This window comes from Sabethes cyaneus, chromosome 2, assembly GCF_943734655.1.
Source record: "Sabethes cyaneus chromosome 2, idSabCyanKW18_F2, whole genome shotgun sequence".
Lineage (NCBI taxonomy): Eukaryota > Metazoa > Arthropoda > Insecta > Diptera > Culicidae > Sabethes > Sabethes cyaneus.
Window position 1 is genome coordinate 48,866,290 of NC_071354.1, and position 25,503 is coordinate 48,891,792.

The 25,503-nt window shown below is 38.9% G+C and overlaps 3 protein-coding genes across 3 annotated transcripts; all 3 read left to right on the plus strand.

The window, feature by feature from the left end:
* The first annotated feature begins 1,256 nt into the window (after positions 1-1,256).
* On the plus strand, positions 1,257-24,364 carry LOC128733727 (probable cytochrome P450 9f2). The gene is made up of 3 exons (XM_053827494.1): positions 1,257-1,274; positions 22,631-22,840; positions 22,899-24,364. Exons 2-3 carry the CDS (start codon positions 22,635-22,637, stop codon positions 24,301-24,303), a joined length of 1,611 nt encoding a protein of 536 aa, XP_053683469.1. The 5' UTR covers positions 1,257-1,274; positions 22,631-22,634; the 3' UTR covers positions 24,304-24,364.
* On the plus strand, positions 1,760-3,419 carry LOC128735381 (probable cytochrome P450 9f2). The gene is made up of 2 exons (XM_053829867.1): positions 1,760-1,971; positions 2,042-3,419. The coding sequence occupies exons 1-2, from the start codon at positions 1,760-1,762 to the stop codon at positions 3,417-3,419; spliced, it is 1,590 nt and encodes a 529-aa protein (XP_053685842.1).
* Positions 12,328-14,007, plus strand: LOC128735382 (probable cytochrome P450 9f2). The gene is made up of 2 exons (XM_053829868.1): positions 12,328-12,539; positions 12,603-14,007. Exons 1-2 carry the CDS (start codon positions 12,328-12,330, stop codon positions 14,005-14,007), a joined length of 1,617 nt encoding a protein of 538 aa, XP_053685843.1.
* Positions 24,365-25,503: the final 1,139 nt, after the last annotated feature.

Consider the following 25,503-nt stretch of genomic DNA (forward strand, 5'->3'; position numbering starts at 1 on the left):
TTTCAACGCATTTTTATCATAATTACGCAGTGTTTTCGCTGTATTATCGTTGTTTTTTTTTGTATTTCAGTAATCTTTGTTGGTCAGTAATCTTTGTGTTGTCGCATAATAACAGAAGCTAATTAATTATTAATTATTTGCAAATGGAACAAGGTTTTCATCTGCTTGGTTATAGAGAGCAACCTTATTCGCACGACAGTAGTAGAAGAATTTAAAGTTCTATCGGACTACAAAAATCATATTTGGAACTGTCAAAAGAAATAGCAAAGAAAATATGTCACCTTTTAGCGTTTGGATAATATCGGTATTACTACTAATGTGAATTGACCACGAAATGATTCAAACGCAAGGAACTTGGGTTCCTGATGGTTTGCAGCCGAGAGACAAAGAGTATCGATTTTTCATCTGTGAACAATTGCTTTAGGGGCCAAACCATGGAAATGATTTCTTTGTTTTGGCCTTGACGGGTGATGAAAAATGCATTTATTACAGGAAACCAAAGAAACGAAGGTAATGGTCAAATATTCACATTGCGAAAGATTATGGTGGGACCAGGTTGGTATCATTTACTATGTTGAGTTTTCAATTTTATTTGCATTTTGCAATGAAGTTGATAAGAAACGGCACTACTGAATATGGATTAGAAACATTTTTGCCATAAATTTAGACAAAGTGTACTTAAATGCCATACGGGGGCTTGAATCGTTGTACTTTCAATCAATTTCCTCTCCTTCCGTAGTACGCAATTATCATTAGAAATAATTGCTATCTTCTACCTTTTTACTGGAATGCTCATCATGTATGACGGACAATATTCGTTAACGGGCGGTGATGGCTTCATCCCACACACCCAACCCAACACATGTTTAATGCTCCATTCACGGTTTAACATGAATACTTAGCAAGCAGCTGGTTGGTCGGAACTGACTGCCTCACACGCACTAACGAGTACCGTCGTGGCTGGACCGGCGCGGCGGAGAGTACGCAACCGCCCTATCGATTTATCTCGCTGTTTGTTGTGGATTTCTTTGTTTGTAAACACACGCATTGGCTAGCTCAGTGTTTGTATGATATTCAACACAATCACCCTCTAAAAACCAGAAACTACGTTTCTTGATTTTGGGTGGAATTCTGTATACGTTCTGCGTACCGGACATGACGATGACGACGTTAGTCTAACGCCACGCTTTGTCGTTTCAGCATCAGAGTGTCGTGTAAATTTGTGCTTGAAGTTGGTTAAAATATCAACAGTTTAAATCTGCAGAAGAAGAACGGTGAGGTATGTGTCATATCATTCACAGAGGTTATTGATAAACATATTATCTAGTCTAGAGCATATTTGTTTGTTCGGTTTCTTCGACCGGCCAGTACATATTTAGTGAAACAAAACAAACAAATGTGTGAAATTTCTGCACTCGGGCGCGGGATGAGATCATTGATGAGCTTTTGGAATCAGTGTTCCAACGATATTGTGTTTGTGTGGTTGATGTTAAGAGCAGCGTGCGATTTTTTAACATTTTTATCATTTTAAGACAAAATTTGGTAGGAAAATTTGGAACGTTAGGCTAACTTTTCAGATTCAGTCTTAGACGATTAAGTTATTATAAATTTAGATTATATGATTTGATCATCCCCGGTTTGTCCACAAAGAGTATCAAAGGTCAAACTGGAGAACGAATGGCAATTACGTTTATACGGTTGACCGTATGTACAGATGCGCAACCACCACAGTTCAGTTAGAACTCATAACTCGACTGAAATGGAAGTAAATTTGCTCTATCTGACAGTGCTGATTTCAATTCTTGCCTATGTTTATCGTTGTATAACGGAAAACAAAAACTATTTCCGCGACAAACCAATTCCTTCGCTCGACGTAAAACCAATTGTGGGATCAACAGCGCCGCTGCTGCTCAAGCAGGTCACTTTTCAGGATTTCATTCACTCCATATACAATAAATTTCCCAATGCAAAGTAAGTACCAGTATCGAGTACTAATTTCGGACAAAAAAAAACTCAATTACGTTTTAACCACCGATAACAGGGTCTTTGGAATGTTCGACACCACAACCCCAATATACGTCATTCGTGATCCGGAACTGATTAAGCGAATCTGTGTGAAAGATTTTGACCATTTCGTGGATCACCGACCGGCGTTCGGGAACAGCGATGAGATCGCCAATCCGCAAGGGCTTTTCACAAATTCCCTGTTCGTCCTGAAAGGACAGCGTTGGCGCCATATGCGAGCAACGGTTAGTCCAGCTTTTACCGGTAGTAAGCTGCGATGGATGCTTCCACTGATGGAGGAGTGCATCGAGGCGATGGTTCGACACTTGAGAACGGAGCTGAAACGGACGGGTTCCATAGAGGTGGAAGTGAAGGACGTTCTGTCGCGGCTAGCAATGGACGTGATTGCTTCCTGTGCCTTTGGGGTTAAAGTGAATTGTTTTGAAGATCCTGAGAATGAATTTTTGCGGCATGCCAGTAAAATGATGGTTTTCGGTAGGCCGATTGTTTTGTTGAAAATGATGATCTTCCGGTGGTTTCCTACTTTTGCCCGACTGTTGGGTATCGATATGATCGATAAGGAACAGGCGAGGTACTTTTCCGAACTCATTAAAGATATGGTAAAAACACGTGAGAGTAAAGGGATTGTCCGACACGATATGATCGATTTGCTGCTGCGAGTCAGAAGAGAAGCGTTGCAACAACATCAGGACAGGGAAGTTCGAGAGAACTCGGAGAAGGGTAAAGTTCAACTGCCGAAAATGATAACCGAAACTGAAATGATTGCCGAATGTATGATGTTTTTGTTCGGTGGATTCGATACGGTGGCAACGGCTAGCACTTTTCTTATTTATGAACTGATTCGGAATCCCGAAATTCAAGAAAAACTGTACGAAGAAATCTTGGAAACGGAAAAGTCTCTGAATGGCAAACCTCTAACGTATGAAACGCTGCAAAGTATGAAATACATGGACATGGTCGTATCAGAATCACTTCGCATGTGGCCGTTAGCACCGGCAATCGATCGGATCTGTGTTCAAGATTACGTGGTGGATGACGGCGTAGGTCCCCGGTTCACCATAGACAAGGGAACGTGCATTTGGCTTCCTGCTCAAGGATTGCATCACGATCCGCAGTACTTTCCCGATCCCGAACGCTTCGATCCGGAGAGATTCAGCGATGCCAAAAAAGCCGAAATCAATTTGGATGCCTATCTACCGTTCGGTATAGGTCCGAGACATTGCATTGGACTGCGGTTTGCCCTGATGGAGCTCAAAGCGTTCATCTATCATTTGTTGCTGAATTTCTCCTTCCAACGGAGCGGCAAAACCAAGATTCCGATTGAGCTTAAGAAGGGATTCATCGGGCTTACGATTGAAATAGAAATGTTTGTTCAGTTACAGTTGCGAAAATGAATAATTACTATAAAGCGAAACAGAAGTTCGATTTCCTGAGATTTTTTTTTTCAAACTTACTCGTCAACTGCGTCAATTACGAGCAAAACCGGCATTAATCGTGGTTAATCTAAAACCAACCTGTTAAGTGGTACGACCTAGAGAAATGTAGGGTTAGGTACGAAGGAAATGAAAAACCCAATGTAATCTAAATCAATGAAATAAAATCAATTTACACAGATTTATAGGTACATTCACTCACATAAAATAGGAAAATGCAAAACTGCTTAGAACAATCCAAAGAGACATTGCAAATATAAGGGGAGTCCCAAAAAAATAGAATGAATTCGTGAACAATTTTATATGCGACTGCTTTGAAGCAAAAAGATCTGCTTTCTGGGATGGGATTTATGATCTTATGTGATTTACAATTATTCTTAAGCAATTAGTGGCTGGTAGCATGTATAAAATGTAACCTTCACAAAAGCACAAAAGTTGATTCATAGTTGACCAGTCAATTAATTTTATCCAATCTGTGAGTTGTCGCCGAATGCACAGAGCAGATGATCTGTACAGTTCATGACAAACAGTGGATCATTAGCACTTGGTGTGCCAAGACATAAATGGAAAGTGGGACATTAACCACTTAAAAGCATGTTTTACCCTGGAAAAATCAAGTAGAATAACGTCTTACCGCAGGGTGTCAATCCAAAATTTGGATTCAAGCCACCGTCACGATCGAATGAAAGATTTTGAACACTTATAGCTCTTCCAATTTAGAACGGATTTTGATCGTCCGCGTATCATTCAATTCATAAAAGATACAGCAATTGTATGGCTTTTTTGAAAAGAGTGTTGTCGGACGACGATTATATCCACCAAGCTTGGGGTTGTGGCTGCCACTGCTGCTTCAAGACAGATAAGCCAAAAAAAAACTTGCGGCGGTTGCGTAGTCCTGCCTTGATGACATGTATTGTGGGGGTTGAATGCCCCCGGTACAGAATATCGCTTATCTCGCGCAATACACCATCTCGGCAGCGACACACTGTGCGACCGATGCAACGAACTGTCTGTTCGGTTCGGTGAATCATCGTATCGGCAATCGTCGGTGTCGTCTAGATTCCGACTACGTTTAAAGACCTGACTGCTGAGTAGCCAGACGCATTCGGTGGGCCAAACATTCAAGACATGGGCGATATGATTGCGATATCATTGTTGAATGATCTATATGGTTCAGTACGACCATATATGAATTAACCCTAGAGCGGTCGCGTTAAAAAAAGTTACGTAAGCGGTCGCGTCGTGTACTGAGTACACGGCGAATAATACTTCCTATATCTCAGGACTGGCATGATAGAAGGTTGCGGTTTTCGACAAAGTTGTTTATCTATTTAAGACGCATCTGGAAACGAACAATAAAGTTTGAGAACTGATTCGCTAGATGGCGCAAATGGCTACCAAAATAAATGATTCTAGAATATCGATACTAGAATCTCTAATATCTCGGGACTGAGAAGAGATAGAAGGTTGCTGTCTTTGGCAAAGTTGTTTATCTGAACAAGATCAATCTGACTGTGGACAACAAAATTCGGAACTGATACGATAGATGGTGCTAGTCTCACTGTCTCACTAGTTGGCGCACGTGGTCAAATTATAATCTTATGATGATGTCTCATGACATCATGATACGTATCATGATCATGATCATGATACGATCGAAGGTTGTGGTTTTTGACAAAGTTATGTGTCTAGACAAGACGAATTTGAAAATGATCGGTTAAATTCGGAACTGTCCCATTAGATGTCGCAGTTGGTAAAATCATATTTCTTTTTGCGATATCTCAGCTTATGTCGAATAAACGGTAAAATGGCTTATCTGGTCTGGAAAAGAACACCAAAATGTTTGCAAATAGTATTCTCTTGGCGATTTTCCCAAAACAGAGTTTATGAATCATCGACAATGTTGACGAACTGAATAATGCACATATCTCACCTAGAGATACATGACACTGATTTAACTTACCCAAGTAGCACACTTACGATACTTTTATTTATATCAATTTATTAATTACTCACATTAGTTATATAACAATCAGGTGTACAGTTTTATAATGAGTATGTTATTAGGCAAGTTTGCTATGGTATGTTGAGGTAATGCTTTAAACATTAGAAGGTTAGAATTATGTTGACACTTACCATAAAACAATACAAAACGAGCATTTGTTTGTTTTATTTCCTTCTATGATAATGAGAATGAAAAATGTGCATTAGATTCCAAACAATCCTATAATATTCTTATTACGGTTACTTATATCATACAGGACATAACACACACGTAATACAAGGAAAGAGTAAAGTATTCGAGCCCAAAAAAAAGCTAGCTGTATACAAATGAGTATCCATAGTGCACTTCAGTCGTGTTGTCGCGTTAGCAAAACAAATAGTTTTAGTTTTATCATCACGAACACGTTAATAATTGCAAGCATCAACGTTGTCATTAAGCCTGCCCGCCAAGTTAGCTCCGGGGTACGATGCTGGCCCAACAAGCCAGTCGTCGTATGTTCGAGTCTAGACTGGGCGGTGCCGCTACAGAGTTAATAGGATCTTTGCACTAGCCCCGTGATTTTCCTGTACTCTAATAACCGGCAGCGAAGTCTATCGATAAAGAAGGGTCAAGTTCTGAAGTACGTTTATATACCCATGGTTTTGCTTTGCTGATAAATCTAAATTTTACCAGATTTTTTATTGCATGCCAGACAAAGTTCAAAATCTTCCAGATATTTGGTAATGTCCCAGATTTTTGCCAGATTTCTGTTTCTCCGTTCTGCAAAAGAGTCATCACTCCTAATTTCAGACAACATTTTGTATCTGCGTTGAACAAAACTGGCAAGACGTTTCCCCACCGAACGTTTCGGGCAAATTGATAGCCAGATTTTGGCCAGACATTTATTCTTGTTTGCCAGATATTCGATTAAACCTATTAGCAACCCTGGGAAGAATAGGGACTCAAACACTCTCTAAAATATTCTTGAACAATGTGATGGAAACGCAGCACGGGTTCCCAGGAATCCTTTCCTGGTGATCTTTCTGGCTAGACGATGTAGACGACGAAATTGTTTCGTCAAAAGCATTTTGATCAATCTGTGCTCTTTATCTTGTCTTTTGATAAAAGTTGAAGCAATACGTATCAATTTCTTCTGTCAGGAAACCATAAAAATAGCTGTTGATTGACTGGAATTGACAATCAATGATGAAAAAGACAGCCATGCGTTATGTAACGTGTTTTGACTACAGAAACCACTTTGTAGCGAACAGCAGTGTTACTATGTCATCATGGTTTCGCAATATTCCGAAAATAATTTGATTTTCTCATCATCTCCACCTATTACTGACTTAATTTCAAATTTTATTCACCATCATCGGAAGTATCTTGGCCTAATAAACAACTTTGTCGAAGACATCAACCTTCTATCTCGTCATGGTTCGGAAATATCGCCAAATGAATTGAATTTCACCGTATACTCCATCTAGCGGACTAGTTCCAAACTTCAATGTTCGTTACCAAATGCGTATTGGCTTTACAAACAACTTTGTAGTAAATAGCAACCTTCTAGCTCATTACGGTTATAAAATATTCCTAAATGAATTTAATTTCTTCATTATTAGCGCCATCTAGCGAATCAGTTCCGAACTTTATTGTATGTCACCAGATGTGTATTAACTTAATAAGCAACTTTGTCGAAAGTCGCAACCTTCTATCTCTTCACAAACTTGAGCTATTACCCGCCGTGTACTCAGTACACGACGCGACCGCTTGTGTAACTTTTTTCATTTCAAAAAAGTTACGTTAGTGGTCGCGCTGGTGTACTGAGTACACGTGCGCAGACACACTATTTTTACAAACAATTTTCGACCACTATTTTTATTTCTTTTTGCTATATTTTGGCATCATTAGAAAGAGGAAGAGTAGATCTTCGAATACAACCAAAACCTGGTGTGATTTAATTAAAATTTGGATGATTTTATCGCGTTTTTCGAAAACGCGTGTACTCAGTACACTAGCGCGACCGCTCTAGGGTTAAATGATGCGATAAGATCGTTGTTGAATGATCTATATGGTTCGGTACGACCATAGATGAATTGTTGAATGAAGTGTATGGTTTGGTACGAACATAGTTAAGTAAATGAAAAGATATGGATCGGTAAAACCATAGACGAATGAAAATGCTTGATAAATAAAATGGTTTTATATGATCATTGTCAAAAAGACGGCATTTGCTGCGTTAGACCAGCATCGTACCTCGAAGTTAACTGGGCGGACGACATAAATTGGATTTAAATTGGCCCAGAGGTAGAAATTAGACTTGAAAATCGACTTAAAATACGACTTGAAATCTAAGTTATATTTGATTTAAATTTGAACCTTGGAATTAATTGAGACTTGAAATTGGGCTTAAAATTGGGCATGTAATTGAATTTGAAATTGAGCTTGATTTAGGACATTAAATTAGACATGAATTTGGACTAATTTGAAGTTGAAGCTTTTGCTCAAGCCGGATATGGACACGAAATTAGACATTGACATTTTCCGTCTACGGTACTATTCTCTCATACTTTTTCTGTTCTGTCTTTTTCACTTTTTGTTCCGTTTTTTCTTCGTTTCTGTACCGTTTTGCTGGTTTTCACTCTTGCGTTCTTGTCTTCTTCGTTTTCTTTTTTTTCTCTCTCCTGTCGCTTCTTCATAGTTCCGTATTTTCAGTACTAGTTTTTATTATGTTTTCTTTCCTGTTTTTCGTCTTTTGTCTTCTCTTTTTCCCTTTTTTGTCTCAATTTCTTCTCGTTTTTTGTCTTCGACTTTCCTCTTTGGTTTTCCTTTTTCAACTCTCGTTTTAGGTGTTTTTCTCTTTGACTTTTAAAATTATTCTTTAGTCCGTTAATTTAAATCTTCAGTCCGTTTGAACTTTTTTCCCTGTTCCTCGTTTGCTATATCGGTTTTGTCTCCCGCCATTTTTCTATTTCCTTTTGGTTTCTCTTGTTTTCTGTTTCCTATTCTCTTTCTGGCCTCGTTCTCGCTCTTTTTCCCTTTCGTTTTCCTGTTTTTCTGTCTGCATCTTTCTTTATTCCTTTTCTTTTTCTATTCCTGTACCATTTTGCGTCTTTTTTATTCCATTTTTCATCCTTTTCAGATCCGTTTTTTTTTTCTTTTTCTGTCTGACGTTTTAACTTTTTTCTTTTTTCCGGTCCGGCTTTTCATTTTTTTCGTTTTTCTATCCAATTGTTCATTTTCGGATTATACGCTCTTCCTCTTACTATGTCCTGCTTTTTCCACTTTCTGTTACGTTCTGTTCTTCTTTTCCGTTTTATCCCTTTTGAGCCTTTTAGTTGGTCCCGATGTACGATACTAACAAGCTACTCGTCGCATGTACATATTTCGACTGAAGGAGCTCCACAATTGTCTTGTACTTCACCGGCTGGCCTTCATATTTCGTTTTTCTTCATTTTCTGCACCCGCGTCTCGATTTTCCTGTTCCCGTATTTTCTTTTTTTTTCTTTCCCGTATTTTTCTATTATTTTGTCCCGTTTATCCTTCTTTTCTACCCATAGCTTATGCTCGATTTTTCTCGTTTTCTACGCTTTTTATAGCTTTTTTTTCTTTTTTCTTATTTGTCTACTTTTTTCGTTCTTCGTCTTTTTCTGTCCAGTCTCTAAGTTCTTTTCCACGACCTCCCTCCTTTCATAGCCGGGTTGATGCAAAAAATATCAGACAACTATACTCGCAATGAGTTTTTAAAGTTTGGAGGATTAACATAGATGGGGATTCGGATTAACATAGATGAGGATTAACATAGATACCAACACGGTAAATCGTTAATTGAGAAAACGCTCAAATTTCAAAAAAACGGCACTTTTTGCTTCCCCTGATATTTTAGGAGCTTTCGATTACACGTCTTTCGTTTCAATGATTACAGTTCTCTTTCAAAATAGAATTGACCACACTACAATGTGCTGGATTTAAGCAATGCTTTCGAGTAGAGAAAGCCCATCATAATTGATAAATACATCGGTCACGATTTCGGTGGTCAAAGGGTGTCCACAAGAAGGAGTTTCTTTCCCCTTACTTTGGTCACTGGTGGGAGCTAATAGACTAAACAGTTAAATCTACTGTGTATCTACTCAAATCAGTGTTGCGAATCCCATCGCGTACCGTACTCATTCTGACGAACACGCCGGCATCGGCATCCCTTTAAAACTCCCGCTCTTATTTCTTCATATGCTGCAACGCGTTTTTGCGAGCGTGTGTTTAGTTAACAGTTACAGTTGTCGCTCGTCGTTTGTCGTTGCAGCCCGATCTGCTGATACCGATTACTCCCAACGGCTCGTACTCCCACCAGCCTCACGGGCAGCTGATTCCCCACGAATTTTTTGACTCGGGAATAAGCTATGCAGGAAGACGATGTGAGGATGCGCGTGCGCGAGTTTGTGGATAGCAGAATGTCTGCACGCAGCATCGGGACTGTTTCTTTTACGCCTGCGTGTGCGGCGTAAGTGTTAAATGCTATGTTTCTCATACTCTTTGTCATGTGAGTAGGTTGGTATGGTTGATTTCTCGCTAGTTTCGCAACATTGACTCAAATCCTACGGTAGTTAAAAAGTATGTACAGTAGTTAATTAAGTAGTTAGTTAAGTCCTAGGATGTAAATATGAAAATGATGATTTTGTTTGGCCCTCTGTAACTATAATAGCCCACGTCCTACATGCGGCTCTTCGACGTAATTCGCTCGGTCCGTCCGGGAATTTTTCAATAACGGAATGGGAACCAATTTACAATTTAGTCATGACTTCTCCTACGCGCTGTGGAGTTGAATATTTCCGGTATGAACGCAGGACAAGTCTTGAGAAATGATAGTTGAGTCCGTAAACTGTGTAGAACCTGCAGGAACCTGCCTCAAGAACTGTGTAGGAGCCTGCCTCAAACGACGATCATTAAGACAGTCACAATGGACGTTTAACCCAATTCCTTTGTTGCATACAAAAAGAGCCTCGCTACTGAATCTGCGCAGGGTCTCGCGCGTTGTAACGTCGGCTCTGCTTCTTTTCCTCCCGTTTTCTACTTTTTTCCCTTTTTATGATCTTTTATGATTCTTTTTGGTTTCCAGCCTTCTCGATTTTTGTTTTCGTCTCTTCAATTTTTCCTCTATTAGGTGCCCTGTTCATTCGTCTTTTCTGTTTTTGGCTACTCTTTACTGTCCGACTTTTTTTAACTCCCGTTTAGAGTGTTTTTCTCTTTCGTTTTAAATTGTTTTTTAGTCCGTTAATCTTGTTTCTCTTCTTTTCCCATTTGGTTTTCCTTCTTCTTTGTTCCGATACTCCCTTTCTTGTCTCGTTCTCCATCTTTCATCTCGTCTAGTTTTCTTTTTTTCTGTACGCCTCTTTGTTAATTGCTTTTCTTATTTTTCTGTCTCATTTTTCATTTTCTGCTGAGTGTTGATGTTTTCCATTTTTCGTCCTTTTTCCTCGTTTTCAGACCCGTATTGCTTCTTTTAATGCCACGTTTTTTCATGTTTTCTGTCTGCCGTTTCGACTTTTGTCTTTTTTTCGGTCCCGCTTTTCGTCTTTTTTCGGTTTTCTATCCAGTTGTTCATTTTCGTATTATCAGTTCTTTCTCTTATTGTGTCTGCTTTTGTTGTCGTCACTTTTAACTTTTATCTGGCTGTTCTGACATCTTTACATCGTCTTGTTGTTTCTTTTCTGCGTTTTCTTGTCATTTTTTATCGTCTTTTGTGACGTTTTTGGTTTGAATGCGTTATCATTTGCAGTCTGTTTTGCCATTTCTTATCGTTATTTTGCTGTCTTTTTTATTATCTCTTCATTGCCTTTTCGGGCTTTATAGTCTTTTAGTAGTTTTGTACCGTTTTTTAAATTTTTGTTGTCGAAAAAACGTCTTTTTACCATATTTTTGTCCTCTTTCACCTTTTCTTTATCGACTTTTCACCTACTTGTCTTCACTCTTACGTTGCTTTTATTTGCGTCATCTCGTTGTCTTTTCACTTTCACTGTTCGTCGTCCTTTTGTCGTATATTTACTGTCTTTTCACGCCTTTTCTCCATCTTATCGTAGTCTATTCATCGTATTATCGTTGCCTTTAGGGTGCCTTTTCGTTATCTCTTTTTTTGCCTTTCCTTCGTCTTTTTGTCGTCTCTGTCGTATTTTTGTTGTATTTCCATGATTTTTTCGTCATTTTTCCATCGTATTGTTGTCGTTTTTTGACACTTGTTCTGGCATTTTTTTATCGCTTGTTTTCGGCGGCTTTTGCCTTTTTCGTTACTGTTTTGGTTGTCATGTTACCGCCTCTTAGTCGATTTTTTATCATCTTTTCTTTTTTTTTCGTTTATCAGCTTGTGATGAATATCACTACAGATTTAGTTGTAATCTTTTAAGTAATTTTCTTCACGACATCTCAATTTGCGTTATCACTTATATTTGATTTTTTTCAAGATTTGATTTTATTAGAAGCTTTTGGTAGAGAACGGTTATGCAATGGAACGGTCTAAATAACAATTTAAGTTTTATTACACGCTTATGATGGTTTTTATTACAATTTTGGCAATAAAAACCGTTATAACTATGCAATAAAACTCACATTTTTAATTGTGAGATTGTTGAAGGAACGAAAACCCATGATTGTATGATAAGCATAAGCATGAACATTAGATAATTGTTTTGATTGTTTAGGAAGAATATCATGTTGTTTTTTTTGCTTTTGTGCTATTAAAAGGATTGGATCGGACATTTTAACCTGGGTAGATTCCAAAATTTCATTAAGTTTTCGCACTGAACTATATCGGCACAAAACTTTGCACAGATTTACCCGGCAACGGACGATACCAAAATTTAAAGTAGAACTTCAATTCTCTCGCAGGATACCGGGATGAATTCGTTCGCGGTGGCAGCAACCCTTATCGGTTGTATTGGATTGCTCGTCTATATCTACGTTAATCGAAAATACAAATATTTTGCACAACGAAACATACCGTTCGTAAAGCCCGTATTTTTTCTCGGCAACGGTGGACCCATCCTCCTGAAAAAACGTGATCTGTTCGAAAATTTAAAGGACATCTATAATGCCCACCCAAAGTCAAAGTAAGTTTCTCTTTTGAACGAAGATTTGGCAAATTGAAAAATAACACATTAACCCTTCCGCAGGGTGGTCGGTATGTTCGAGTTTCTGCAGCCCGTGCTGATGATTCGCGATCCGGACCTGATCAAGCTGGTAGCGGTGAAGGATTTCGACCACTTCGCTGATCGTATGCCGATTTTTACCGGTCCGGATGTGAAGGACCCTGGTGGCGATAGCATCTTGCCGAACGTTCTGATTGCATTGCGCGGTCAAAAGTGGCGTCACATGCGAGCGACCCTAAGTCCGGCCTATACCGGTAGCAAGATGAGGCAAATGTTCCCGATGGTGTTCGGCTGTGCCGAGTCGGCCGTTCGTTGCATGATGGATGAGACGAAAGCTGGCGTGAGGGTTGATTACGATATGAAGGAGGTGTTTGCTCGGTTTAGTAATGATGTGATTGCTTCCGTGGCTTTCGGAGTGCAGGTTGATTCTTTTCGCGAACCGGAGAATGAGTTTTTCGTGAAAGGGAAAGGGCTGCTGGATTTTGGGAAGCTTACGACAATTGCTAAGGCGTTGTTGTTTCGTTTTTCTCCGGAAACGGCGAGGCGGTTGAAGGTTGAGATTTTTAATACGGAATTGTTGGAGGCCTTTAAAAAGATGATAACTGATAACATGAATCAACGGGAAGCGCAAGGCATTGTTCGTAACGATATGATTCATATGCTGATGCAAGCTCGAAAGGCAACTGAACAGCAGTGGACTGACGAAGTGGACGTAAAGGATGCTGGCTTTGCAACCGTCGAAGAGTCTTCGGTTGGTAAAAAAGCGCACAGTCGATTGTGGACCGATAACGAATTGATAGCACAGTGTTTTCTGTTCTTCATCGGAGCCTTCGAAACCATCGGTAATGCGTTGATGTTTCTAAGTTATGAACTTGCGTTGCATCCAGCAATACAGCAGAGACTGTATGAAGAAATTGTTTCTACCGAGGAGTCACTAAACGGAAAGCCACTATCCTATGAGGTGCTACAGAAAATGCAATACTTGGATATGGTCGTTTCCGAATCGCTTCGCCTATGGGCACCGAATCCATTTGTCGACAGATATTGCGAGAAAGACTACGTGTATGACGACGGTCAGGGTGGAAGAGCTACAATTGAAAAGGGCGTACTCGTTTGGTTTCCGATCATTGCTTTACATCACGATCCTCAGTATTATCCGGATCCGTACAAATTCGATCCGGAACGTTTCAGTGAGGCAAACCGATCGAAAATCAACCCAGCCGCTTATCTACCCTTCGGAGTGGGACCAAGAAATTGCATGGGCTCACGGCTTGCCTTGCTGATGATGAAATCGATGGTGTTTTATCTTATGAAACATTGCGCTTTTGAACCATCCGAGAAGTGTGGAATTCCACTGAAGCTAGTAAAGACAATAATCGGACCAGTAGTGGAAGGCGGTGTATGGCTTTCGCTGAAACCCAGGAATTAAACTTCATGTAAACTTCAATCGATGATATTACAATACTAGTTGAGCTCGAATCGTACGATCCGGAAAATATAAATGTTTGTATAAATGTTTAATCCTTGTGTTAGTTCTTTGAGTTCTTATATTTCATAATATAGCTCTAAGATGTTGTACATAACCGAAGTAGCCATTTGGGTTTTATTACACTCTTATGATGACATTTGAGACCAAAATTGGTCATAAAGACTATCATAAGAGTACAATAAAACTCACATTGTTGCTTGGCAAAAGAGTCTTAGCCGGAAACGGCAACAAATAGTTTTTATGCTTGCATTTGATTTTATTTAACTGAATAAAAAGAAAATAAAAAAATAACTATTTTGTGTTAGGAAATATAGACAAAGTTTCTTCGGCAAAGTTGTAAATATTGTAAAAACAAGCAACTTTGCTGAAGAAATAAAAATTCTATCTTTATCGAGTGCTGCACTATAGGGCATATTCTTTGAAATTTCTTTAAAAACTAGTTTTTCATTCTTAGATTTTGTTAGTTGCATTTTACAAGAATACAATGTTCTAGGCAATTATCGAATCTCTCAAAACACACGTTATTGCAGAAGACCGCAAATCTCTGGGATTTATACTTTCTAAGTTATCATATATTCAAGCTTTAAATTTCCGTAGATTCACGAGACTATGGGGTACAATGGGCCAAGCGGGTTTATGAAATCGGTGCTTCGTCTTAAAGCTTCAGTCGAGTACTATAAACTTGTATGGGTTCCGCTTATCCCCAACCACCCAAATGCGAGTAAATAAACCAAAGGATGGTTCGCTTTCGCTTTTTCGTTTGTTTATGCTAGATATGTTAAATGCATATTCAACTCCTAGCGATGAATTCGAAGCCCTTTTTTTAAGATGGCCTTTAGTTTAAGATGGATTGATGAATGTATTTCACTATCAGTCTGCTGAAGAAATGGCGATAGCTTTATAAGCTTTATCACTTTTGTTGTTGTTTTTTCCTGCCAAATGTCACTTCCCCGTACCTGCAAAATTTAAAACGATCTTCTCGCTGATCTAAATTGAGTCAGAAATAGACCAGAAGTTATACGACTTGTAAAAAATTTACAACTTCGCTCCGGTTAAAAAAATTAGATTTTAAACACCGGTGGGGAAACGTTTTTCTGTTTGGTGTAAAAAATTTGGACCAAAACCAGGATTTGGATCACCGTGGAAGATGCCCTAACTCTGGCTGTTTGCATTCTATATTCATGTAGTCTGATTAGAGTAAAATGCTGCTTAGAAAATTCTTAATCGTTTGCTGTCATTAACTCGTTTGCTGTCAACAACTCATTAACATTAAGCCGAGTCAAGCAGTTGGATCGAGCAGTTTAATCGAGGAGTCCAGACGAACAGTTTAAACGAGTAGTCGAGTCGAGTAGTCCAGTCGAGCAGTTGAATCGAGTAGTTTAGTCGAGCAGTGAAATCTAGCAGCCCAGTCGAGCAGTTGAACCGAGCAGTCAAGTCGAGCAGTTGAATCCAGCTGTCCAGTCGAACAGTTTAATCGTGCATTTGAGTCGAGTACTCCAGTGAAACGTTGAGTCGAGCAGTTGAATCATGCAGTTTGGTCAAGCAGTCGGGTCAAGTTCACTGGTTTAGTCGAGCAGTTAAGTTTCGCAGTGAAATCGAGCAGTTGAGTCGAGCAGCAGAATCGAGCAGTTGAATCAAGCAGTAGAATCGAGCAGTTCAGTCGAGTAGTCCAGTCGAGTAGTTAAGTTTCGCAGTGAAATCGAGCAGTCGAGCAGTAGAATCGCGCAGTTGAGTCGAGCAATCGAAACGAACAGTTAGGTCAAGCAGTTGGGTCGAGTGGCTAAGACGAGCAGTTAAGTCGAGCAGATGAATCAAGCTGTCCGGTTGTCAGTTTGACGTAAGGCCCTTGCAAATTTTTTTTCACCAACTTTTTGTCATCCCGCGCCCTTTGAAATTGGCATGAAAAATCGGGGAGCAAAAAAATAATTTGTCGAATATAGGGGAATGTCCTCGTGGTTGGGCCACCTTTTGGCATTCGCCCATAATTTTCGTTTCAAAAGGAATTCCGGTTATCTGAATACATCGTTGCAAAGGTCTAAGAGTAAGGAATATAGCTGGAAAGTCTGATTGCTTGAAAAATAATCAAGTTATTGGCACTTACGTGAAGATAAATAATGTTGTCATAGTCGGGCTATGTTGTATAGGTTGGGCCACCGTCGAAAATTTAAGAAATACGTATTGAAATTCTATGTAGGGACATGAAAAAAATAAATTTTGTGGAAAACGACCCATATAAGTACAAAAATCCTATTTTTAATTACGTTTTTGCGAATTTTTGACGATCTTGTAAAATAAATATTTCTACAATCGCCTTTTCCGAAGTGTACTACCGTGGACCCCCGTTCCTTTGACCGTTTTTAGTCTGAACACTTTTTAATTTGAACCCCGTTGGTTTGCACGACGTGCAAATTAAAAATGGTTCAAATGTCATACTCAATATGACATCATTTGCTTATGCAGACAATACACATAAACACGCTGATCTAGCGTGTTAAATCTGTTTCATATTACGTTTTCCCAACGATTATAGTAGAAATCCGATCGGAGATTGAAATATTCGCTGCTTGCAACTGCCAACTGAATCAAACCACCAAAACAATAACAAAGAGCAGGGCCACCAGTTCACACAAGTTTCAGCATATTTAGGGTTACCAGTTGTTCAAATTAAAAACTAACCCCGTTAGTTTGCATGAGGAATCGTTCAAACGAACGGGGGCCACAGTACTACAATGAAAAAACAAGAACAATCTAGGTTTTTAGCGCATTGGTTTTGCATTATTTCATCACATTTCACATTACTGACGTTCTCTAGCGAATAATGCGCTTCTGCGCTTAAAATTATGGTGGCCCAACCGTGACTACACAAGTGGCCCGACCTTTACAATAAGCGCTTTTGCAGTATTTCGCCTTACCCTACCCAAACATCCAGAGGTGGGCACCGCTAACCGAAATTTTAGCTTCGCTAACAGCTAATCCGCTAAATCAAAACGTTAGCTTCGATAACCGCTAACCGCTAAATCAACCAATAATTTAGCGGAAGCTAACGCTAACCACTGTAGAATCAGCATTACTTTGATAAGCGCTGATTTCGGCAATAAAAGAAAATTTTTGTTTCAAAGGTCTAAGAAAAAATACCTGAGATAATTCCGTGCAAAGAATTGCAGGCATTCATGAAAAATGTTTAAAGAACATTATCGCTTAGCATATTATCACATTAAAAGGGTACAAAACATTTCCATGTTCCATGACATAGATTTCTCGATTTTTTATTGGAGTTTTCCATCGCTGTGAAAATTTATGTAAATGCTTTCCAAATAATATTTTCTCTGGATTGTTTTATAGAAAGTTACTTACATTTTGTTGGTTTACACTTGAGCATTACCGGTAAGCGTACCAGTAGAGGCGTATCTAGTAATAAAATTTCAAGTTTTTAGTAAAAATACAATGAAATCAGAATAAAAGGAATAAGAATCAGAAGGTAGAAAATTTGTAAAAAAATATTTTGTAGATAATAATTTTACTTGGTTGTTGTGAAAACTTTATTGCGTTGAAATTTGGCCCAACACTCATGAATTTATAAAACTAGTGATGTCCGAGAAAATCGAAAAATCTCCCTTGATGTTTTCAGTGAATGTAAGAGGCCTCGAAGTTTTTAAATATCGATTTATTTGAGTCCGCGTACAAAAGTAGTCCTCTACGGACTTGAGACAGCAACTTTGTTTATGGAAGTGCACTTGCCGTATTTGAACGAAAGATGTTGCGGACTATTTTTGGCGGAGTACAAACCGACAGCGGAGAGTGGCATAGGCGTATGAGCCATGAGTTGTAGACACTATTTGGAAAAAGTTGGGAGACTACGGTGGCGGTGGGCCGGCCACATCGCAAGGATACTGAACGACTGTTCAGTAAAATCCGTTCTCTTCAAGAGCCCCACCGGCAACAAGAATAGAGGGGCCAAACGAGTTAGATGGTTTGACCAGGTTGAAGCCGACTTGCATGTGCCGAGACGCGACAAATTGTAAATTGTACAAATTGTAAACGAGTAGCCTAGGACCTAGAAGTACAATGGAGAGGAATTCTTGATACGGTAAGAGCCACACCGGCTCTTGGCTGGTAAAGTACGTACAAAAGTTTAGAATTTGGAATCCTTCGACCGAAGCCTGTGCGATATTTCTCACAAATTTTCCTTCTGCCAAAAAAAGTTAGCGGTTTATTTAGCGGTACACAAATTTAGCGGAAGCTAACAAAAACGCTAACGGTTATAAAAATTAGCGAAAACGCTAACCGCTAACCAAAATGTTAGCTGAGCTAATTAGCTGTTAGCGGATTAGCGGAATTGTGCCCACCTCTGCAAACATCTTACTGGAGGGGATTTTTCAATAGCCTTCGTATGGAGCACAACATACTTCATACATTTTCAATATTTATCTCGATAATTGCATTTCATGAATCATTTCTTGAAGAATAGTTTATTGTGCTTGGAAAACTTTTTTTGTACGATTCAATCACTGAATTCGGTACGCGTATTTTGAATACACGATTGAAACTCACAATACTGTGAAAAGTTAGCTGTCACAGTAAAAAGTTTTACAATGCTTGGTATTAGATACCACGAATTACTAAAACTGAAAAAATCATGGTGGCCCGACGCTAACGACATTACCCCAAGTCAAACTTTTTGTATAAACGTAATTGTCTGTGGGTTTTACAGCCCAAAAATGGGAAATGGGTATGTAACCGTTTTACCGTCACAATAAAAATCATGCAACTAACGTATCTGGGCGTCCGGCCACCACCTCCAGGGACTCCTATATTCTGCTCTTCGCCTGAGTCAAATATTATTGTAAATTACAATACAAACCACTTTTCTAAACTGTTGACACGAATTTAAATCCGCGTAATTGTCACGGCATCGAAAAAATTTTGTGGCCAAAGTTTTTACAACTAAATGAAGAACATTGAGCATTGCGAAACAATTTCAAATTCTTGGCGGTTTTTATGAAGACCTAGATAATTACACATTGCTAGTTGTCTCATAATACCTGACAGCAAAAACCGGAAATAGTGAAACCAATAAAGCATTGCTTGAAGCATCTAGCCCATAACCCAAGTAGCACACGTTGTAACAATTGAGTCGCAGCGGCTGATATGCGACAAATTTAAATGTAAAACTTCGGTTACAGTAACCAAAAATATAACAGTTGTGTAACCGAAATAGCGCAACTTATGTAACTAAATCTGGTTGCATTAACAGTTACTCAATAACCAATATGTAACATGTATAGTTACAAAATGGTTACTATTGAAGTTACACATAAACTGTAAATTGACTTTCAATTGGTGGCAAATTAGTTATCTTGTAACTTTTATTGCATAGCGAAAATGTAGCAGGTTTATTATTTCAATCTATGGCTGTCAACGTCAAGCAGTAAATTTAACTGTTGAATATAGAAGAGTGTATAAATTATTATTTCAACACAAATTTTAATGCAGTTTCAAATTTATGGTGAAATGCATGATTCTAGCTTTGAAAAATTCACGCGCTCTTATTTAATATAGCTTTTCGTTACTTACTTCTTTGAAAAATTGATGTTTTGTAAATCAAATATAAAAATTTAAATATTAATTTTTTGATTTTTTAAATTTATTCTTAGCAATAATGAATTAGTGGAGCATTCACCTAGAAACCATTAAAAATCAAGTTGTTTTCGCTATCACTTCTATCACAGTAAAATTCATAGCCATTTTGCCTTTGGTTCTAACTACTACACCATCGTCCTTGAAGTTTTGTATCGTTTTCGGCATATGGCATGAAATGATTTTAAGCAGCCATTGTTCATTGTTCACATTGTTGATATCGGGAAAAGGTATTTTTTAGTGATTGTTGTGAAAAGAAAGTGTTAATTTAATATCAAAGAATAGTTTCAGTTTGAATAAAACAGTTACCACCAGTGTTAATCATAGAAGGTTACATTTCAGTTACATTCTAGTTGTACGTAACCTTAGCCTTCGACCTGGTTACGGTATCGGTTATACGGTAACCAATATTAAATCTGTTGTAGTCACTTATTTCTTATGTCGTCATTTCTAAGTTACACTGTAACCTATTTTCATTGCCGGTTTCGCTTCGATGTAACTTGATCGTTTTGACGTTTGAGAATAATCATCATTTGTTTACTTAATATCAATGTCTGGGCGGAGAAGATTCCAAGTACCATCAATTAAGTAAATAAACGCATTTACAAGAGCATTTCACAACCCGTGTACCAATTCTTTATCTTTACCATTAGCAATATTCTTCAGGTCTAGTTTTTCCTTAATCCGTTGTGTTTACAAGGAACAGTGAACAAATTGTTGCGAAAATGTTACTAGCCGACTTTTTTTGACTTCGTAACTGCTCGTAACGGAAAATTAACTGTTTTGCGACCAGCAAGTTGATGACAGTTTGGAAAAAGGTTTCATTTGTGTCACTTGATAACTATTTGGTAACTCGTAACTGAAAGGTGACTGTTTTGCGACGACCAAGTTGTTGACAGTTCGAAAAAAAGGTTTCAATTTGGTCATTTGGTAACTACCTGGTAACATTTTGAGATTTTTGTCACTAGAAAACTAAAAAGTAACTATTTTTAATTTTATGTAACCTAACTCGTTACAAGTATCCTAAATGTAACTGCTGTGCAACCTTTTTGTATTTTTTTATTTTATTGATTAGTTACAAGTGCTACTTGGGAAGTTGATAAGCATCCTCTTACCAACACAAATATGTAGAGAAAAAGTGCCCTACACGCTCATTAGCTCTACACTTTAGACAGCTAAACAAAAAAATTGTTGCAGACAAATTCCCGCTACCTAGAATTGACGACATTTTAGACCAACTAGACAGGGCAAAATTTTTACAACTTTAGATTTGATGTTTGACTTTCATTTAATTCCTCTGGATGTGGAATCCAGAAAATTAACCGCATTTTCCGCCAAAAATGACCAATTACCAATTTACTAGATTACCGTTTGGTTTAAATATTAGCCTAAACAGTTTTCAGAGAATGATGGCCACTGCAATGGCAGGTGTAACCTCAGAGTTAGCTTTTATTTACATTTACGGCAGCGTAGTAATGGGACGTTCAGTCAATCACCGCCTTTCAAATTTAAAGCAGATCTTGGGACTCGTTTGAGACACTATAATTTGAAATTCAAAGGCTCAAAAATGAAAATTTTTCTGTACATCAGTAATAACTTATCTTGGTCATAAAATTAAGGATCAAGGTATGTTGCCTAATGATTCCAAGTGTAGCGCAATTGTGAATTACCCAGGACCTACGAACGCAGACGAAGTCAGACGGTTTCTAGCCTTTTGTAGCTATTTGCTAATTGCTTTAAACCATACTTATATGGAAGAAAATTTATAGTAAGAATAGACCACAGACCGTTAGTGTATCTGAAATATTCCACTTCAAAATTGACTAAAATACGTTGAGATTTAGAGGAGTACGACTTTACAGTAATACTACTAAGGACAACAAACAGCCAGATGATGTACCCAGAGAACTTGATCACCTCTCGACGTTCATGACAAACAACCCACCTGAAACCAGAAAAACGCTTAAACTGGGAACGAAAATGAACTAAAGTTGACGATAAAAAAAGAATAATGAAATTGTTGCTGTCCACAAGTGATGAATTATTCAAAGTTATAACAACTGAAAATTTTATTTTTCAATTTATTTAAGATGCCACCCATCTAAATTATTATATTTGATCCACCAGTAAGGGTGACACGGAAAAGAATCTATACCTACAAAAATGGATTTCTGTCTGTCTACCTGTCTGTATGTATGTTCCTTGTAGAATCGAAATAAAATAGAACTATAAAACTACTGAACCGATCGGCGTGAAAATTTGTATGTAGGGGTTTTTGGGGCCAGGAAAGGTTCTTATGATGGTTAGAGACCCCTCCCCCCACTAAGAGTGGGGGCTCCATACAAACGAAATACCAATTTACTGCATAACTCGAGAACTAATCAAGCAAATGGAACAAAATTTGGCATGTGGGTGTTTCTGGAGACAAGCATTTTTTCTATGGTTCATGGAGACCCCTCCCCTCTTTAGAAAGGGAATTATTATTATAGTTGAGCAGTCCAGTCCAGCAGTCTACTCTACCAGTTCTAGCAGTCGACCAGGGAGGTGACTGAGAAAAGAACTCATTGCTACGAAAACATGACATCCTGTCCGGGGCCTGTTTTTAATTACCGATAAGCCTTTTATGACGTCCTGTCAGAGACCTGGTTTTGGCTACAGACAAGCCTCTTATATAAATAGAAGATAATAGATAATTTGTTTGCTATCTTATCGTATCGTTATCGTTTCAATGAAATTCAGTCCGAAATAGGCCCCCATACCTAGTGTCGTCTTCGTTAACCCTTGACTCAAGTGAGAGAGCTGTCGCTTATCATCGATTTATTTACTCGTTTCTTTTATTTCCAGTCAAACACAGATTAGTGTTAATTAGTGACAATCGAGCATTTGTACCAACACGACACATTTTCGCATTTTTTTTCCTTCAAAGTCAAATGGATCCCATCATAGTGTTGGCCCTAGTGGGCATAGTCGTGCTTATCTACCTGTACCTCGCCGGAAATTACCGATTCTTCGAGGACCGTAAAATACCATACATAAAACCAACGTTTCTGCTTGGCAATGTGGGCCCAGTGATATTCAAGCGAATCAATCTTATGCAACACCTTCAGTACATGTACGATGAGTACCCGGAATCCAAGTAAGTGATTTGAACCTATTTTGAATAAACTTTAACCGAATTTTTATCATCCATCTAGAATCATCGGAATGTTCGATTTCCTCAAGCCGGTGATGATGATCCGCGACCCGGATGCGATCAAACAGGTTGGGGTGAAAGATTTCGACCATTTCCCCGATCATACGCCGTTGTTTACCGGCGGCGATGTTGAGGACATCGGCGGCGACAGTCTGTTCGGTAATTCTCTGTTTGCGATGCGAGGCCAAAAGTGGCGGGACATGCGGACGACGCTCAGCCCTGCCTTTACCGGTGCAAAGATACGGCAAATGTTCGAGCTGGTGTCCACGTGTGCCGAGTCGGCGGCGGAGTTTTTCCTCGCGGAAGCCAAGGCCGGAAAGCGGTTGGAGTTCGAAATGAAGGATGTCTTCACGCGCTTTGGTAACGATGTGATTGCTTCCGTGGCATTCGGTATTAAAGTCGACTCGCTACGGGAGCGGGAGAACGATTTCTACGTCAAAGGAAAAGAACTGTTGAACTTCACGACACCAATGACGATGGTGAAGGTGGTTTTGTTTCGGATGGCCCCTTCGGTGGCCAGGTGGCTGAAGATTGACATTTCGAGCCCGGAGCTGCTTGCTTATTTTAAACAAATGATTATCGACAACATGCAACAGCGTGAAGCGCACGGAATTGTGCGAAATGATATTATCCAGATGCTGATGCAGGTTCGTAAGGGTGTTCTGCAGCATCAGAATGAGGAACCCGAAACGAAGAACGTTGGCTTTGCAGCTGTCGACGAGGCTAGTCCGAAAAAATTGTCAAACAACCGCGTATGGACCGAAAACGAACTGATAGCCCAGTGTTTCCTATTTTTCCTGGCCGGATTCGAAAGCATATCCACCAGTCTAACATTCGTATGCTACGAACTGCTAGCGAATCCGGACGTACAGCAGAAGCTGTACGAAGAAATCATGGAAACAGATAAGCAACTCTCGGGAAAACCGCTAACTTTCGAAGCCCTGCAGAAGATGCAATACATGGATATGGTCGTGTCGGAAACGCTCCGAATGTGGCCCGCGGCGCCGGTTATCGACCGGTATTGCGTTAAGAGCTACGTGTACGATGATGGCGAGGGCACCCCGGTGAAGATCGATAAAGGGCAAACGCTGTGGTTTCCGATAACGGCCTTCCACCACGATCCGAAGTACTTCCCGAACCCGTACAAGTTCGATCCGGAACGTTTCAGCGAGGAGAACAGAGCCAACATTAATCCGGCAGCCTACATGCCGTTCGGGGTTGGTCCGCGGAACTGCATCGGATCGCGGTTCGCCCTGATGGAGTTGAAGGCTGTCGTTTATAATTTGTTGAAAAATTTTACGTTTGAGCGCACCGAAAAGACTGTGATTCCTCTCCGATTGGTGGAGAGTATCGTAGTAGTGAAGGCGAAGGATGGGGTGTGGCTTGAGCTGAAACCTAGAAAGTGAAGGAGATTGTTTGATGAATTTCTTGCTTATATTCGCGTTGACACTCAGTATAGAATTACTTATATGCATATTAACATTTATTGTTAAAAAATTATTGTATTCAGAGAATAGTCTGAATTCTCGGGAACCTTTGTGGTGTCGTTTTGAGTGAATTGTGATTAACCTTTGAGAACAAAAACATAACAATATACTAATTTTAATACATGTTTATACAATAAAACGAGTAAAAATTTATTAAAAAAAAAACAAAATACATCAATTTAAACTTTGAATTTATTTGCAATTACAGAAAGTGCTATTCTTTAATTCAGGTCATTTCATACCAAAATTTTGGAATTGGGTAAAAGTTATGATTTCAAAAATGAAATGAAATGCAATTTTTTGTCCTGGTTTTTATCATGATCTTTTGATGCGTATTGACCCCGGAAGAAGAGTTTGGACCCTTTGTCGAATTCGGCATTTGAGCGTTTTCTGGCCGTCATTTTGTCCAAAATTAAAAAAATGACACTTAGGAAGACAAGGTTTACCAACCTAACCTCAAAAAACAGATCGCATATCGGTTAAGAATTGAAATTCGGGAAATTTATTCTTTTTCCAAAAATTTACGACTCGTGTTTTTTTAACTAACGCTTACGGTGACCTTTTTCTGGGTAAGGGTGAAAAATCGGCATGACCTTTCTTACTTCAAAAATTCGTTACTCTTGAGACACTGAACCGATTAAGTAGTTTTGGTTCTAAACGAAAGGTATTATAATGAGCTTTTAAGAAAAGATATTTGACTGACTAAAGATTTTTCAAAAAAGAACAAACTCACCACGTTTCTATAAAATCAGATCACATTTAAATTGGGCCCTTTTCTAAGGGATTTTGTGTGGATGATCATTACCAGAATTTGTGAACATTTTAAAGTGGGCCCATCCACTCAAGTATTTTTTTCTCAGAGTCCACTCTGACTCAGGGAAATATGGGGTTTGGGGTCAATATGATTCAAAAATTATCGAGAGAAGCTACGGTAGAAGAAAAATTGAAACCTTGTCGTGACAAGGTGTATATTTTTCACACGTGTACAATAGTCAACCCGAAATATGACCACGTTCAGGCCAAACGGCCCTTTTCAGGCAACCAAAACAGGTAATAAGAGGAGTTAATATTCAAAGTTTTAAAACTGCTCAATGTGGACCCACATCAACTATGTGGTCT

Excerpts from the sequence above, each read along its gene's own strand:
- LOC128735381 (XM_053829867.1), top strand. The coding sequence starts at position 1,760 with ATGGAAGTAAATTTGCTCTATCTGACAGTGCTGATTTCAATTCTTGCC. Across the intron at positions 1,972-2,041 it reads AATAAATTTCCCAATGCAAA|GGTCTTTGGAATGTTCGACA; the intron begins GTAAGTACCAGT and ends CACCGATAACAG.
- LOC128735382 (XM_053829868.1), top strand. The coding sequence starts at position 12,328 with ATGAATTCGTTCGCGGTGGCAGCAACCCTTATCGGTTGTATTGGATTG. Across the intron at positions 12,540-12,602 it reads AATGCCCACCCAAAGTCAAA|GGTGGTCGGTATGTTCGAGT; the intron begins GTAAGTTTCTCT and ends ACCCTTCCGCAG.
- LOC128733727 (XM_053827494.1), top strand. The coding sequence starts at position 22,635 with ATGGATCCCATCATAGTGTTGGCCCTAGTGGGCATAGTCGTGCTTATC. Across the intron at positions 22,841-22,898 it reads GATGAGTACCCGGAATCCAA|AATCATCGGAATGTTCGATT; the intron begins GTAAGTGATTTG and ends TCATCCATCTAG.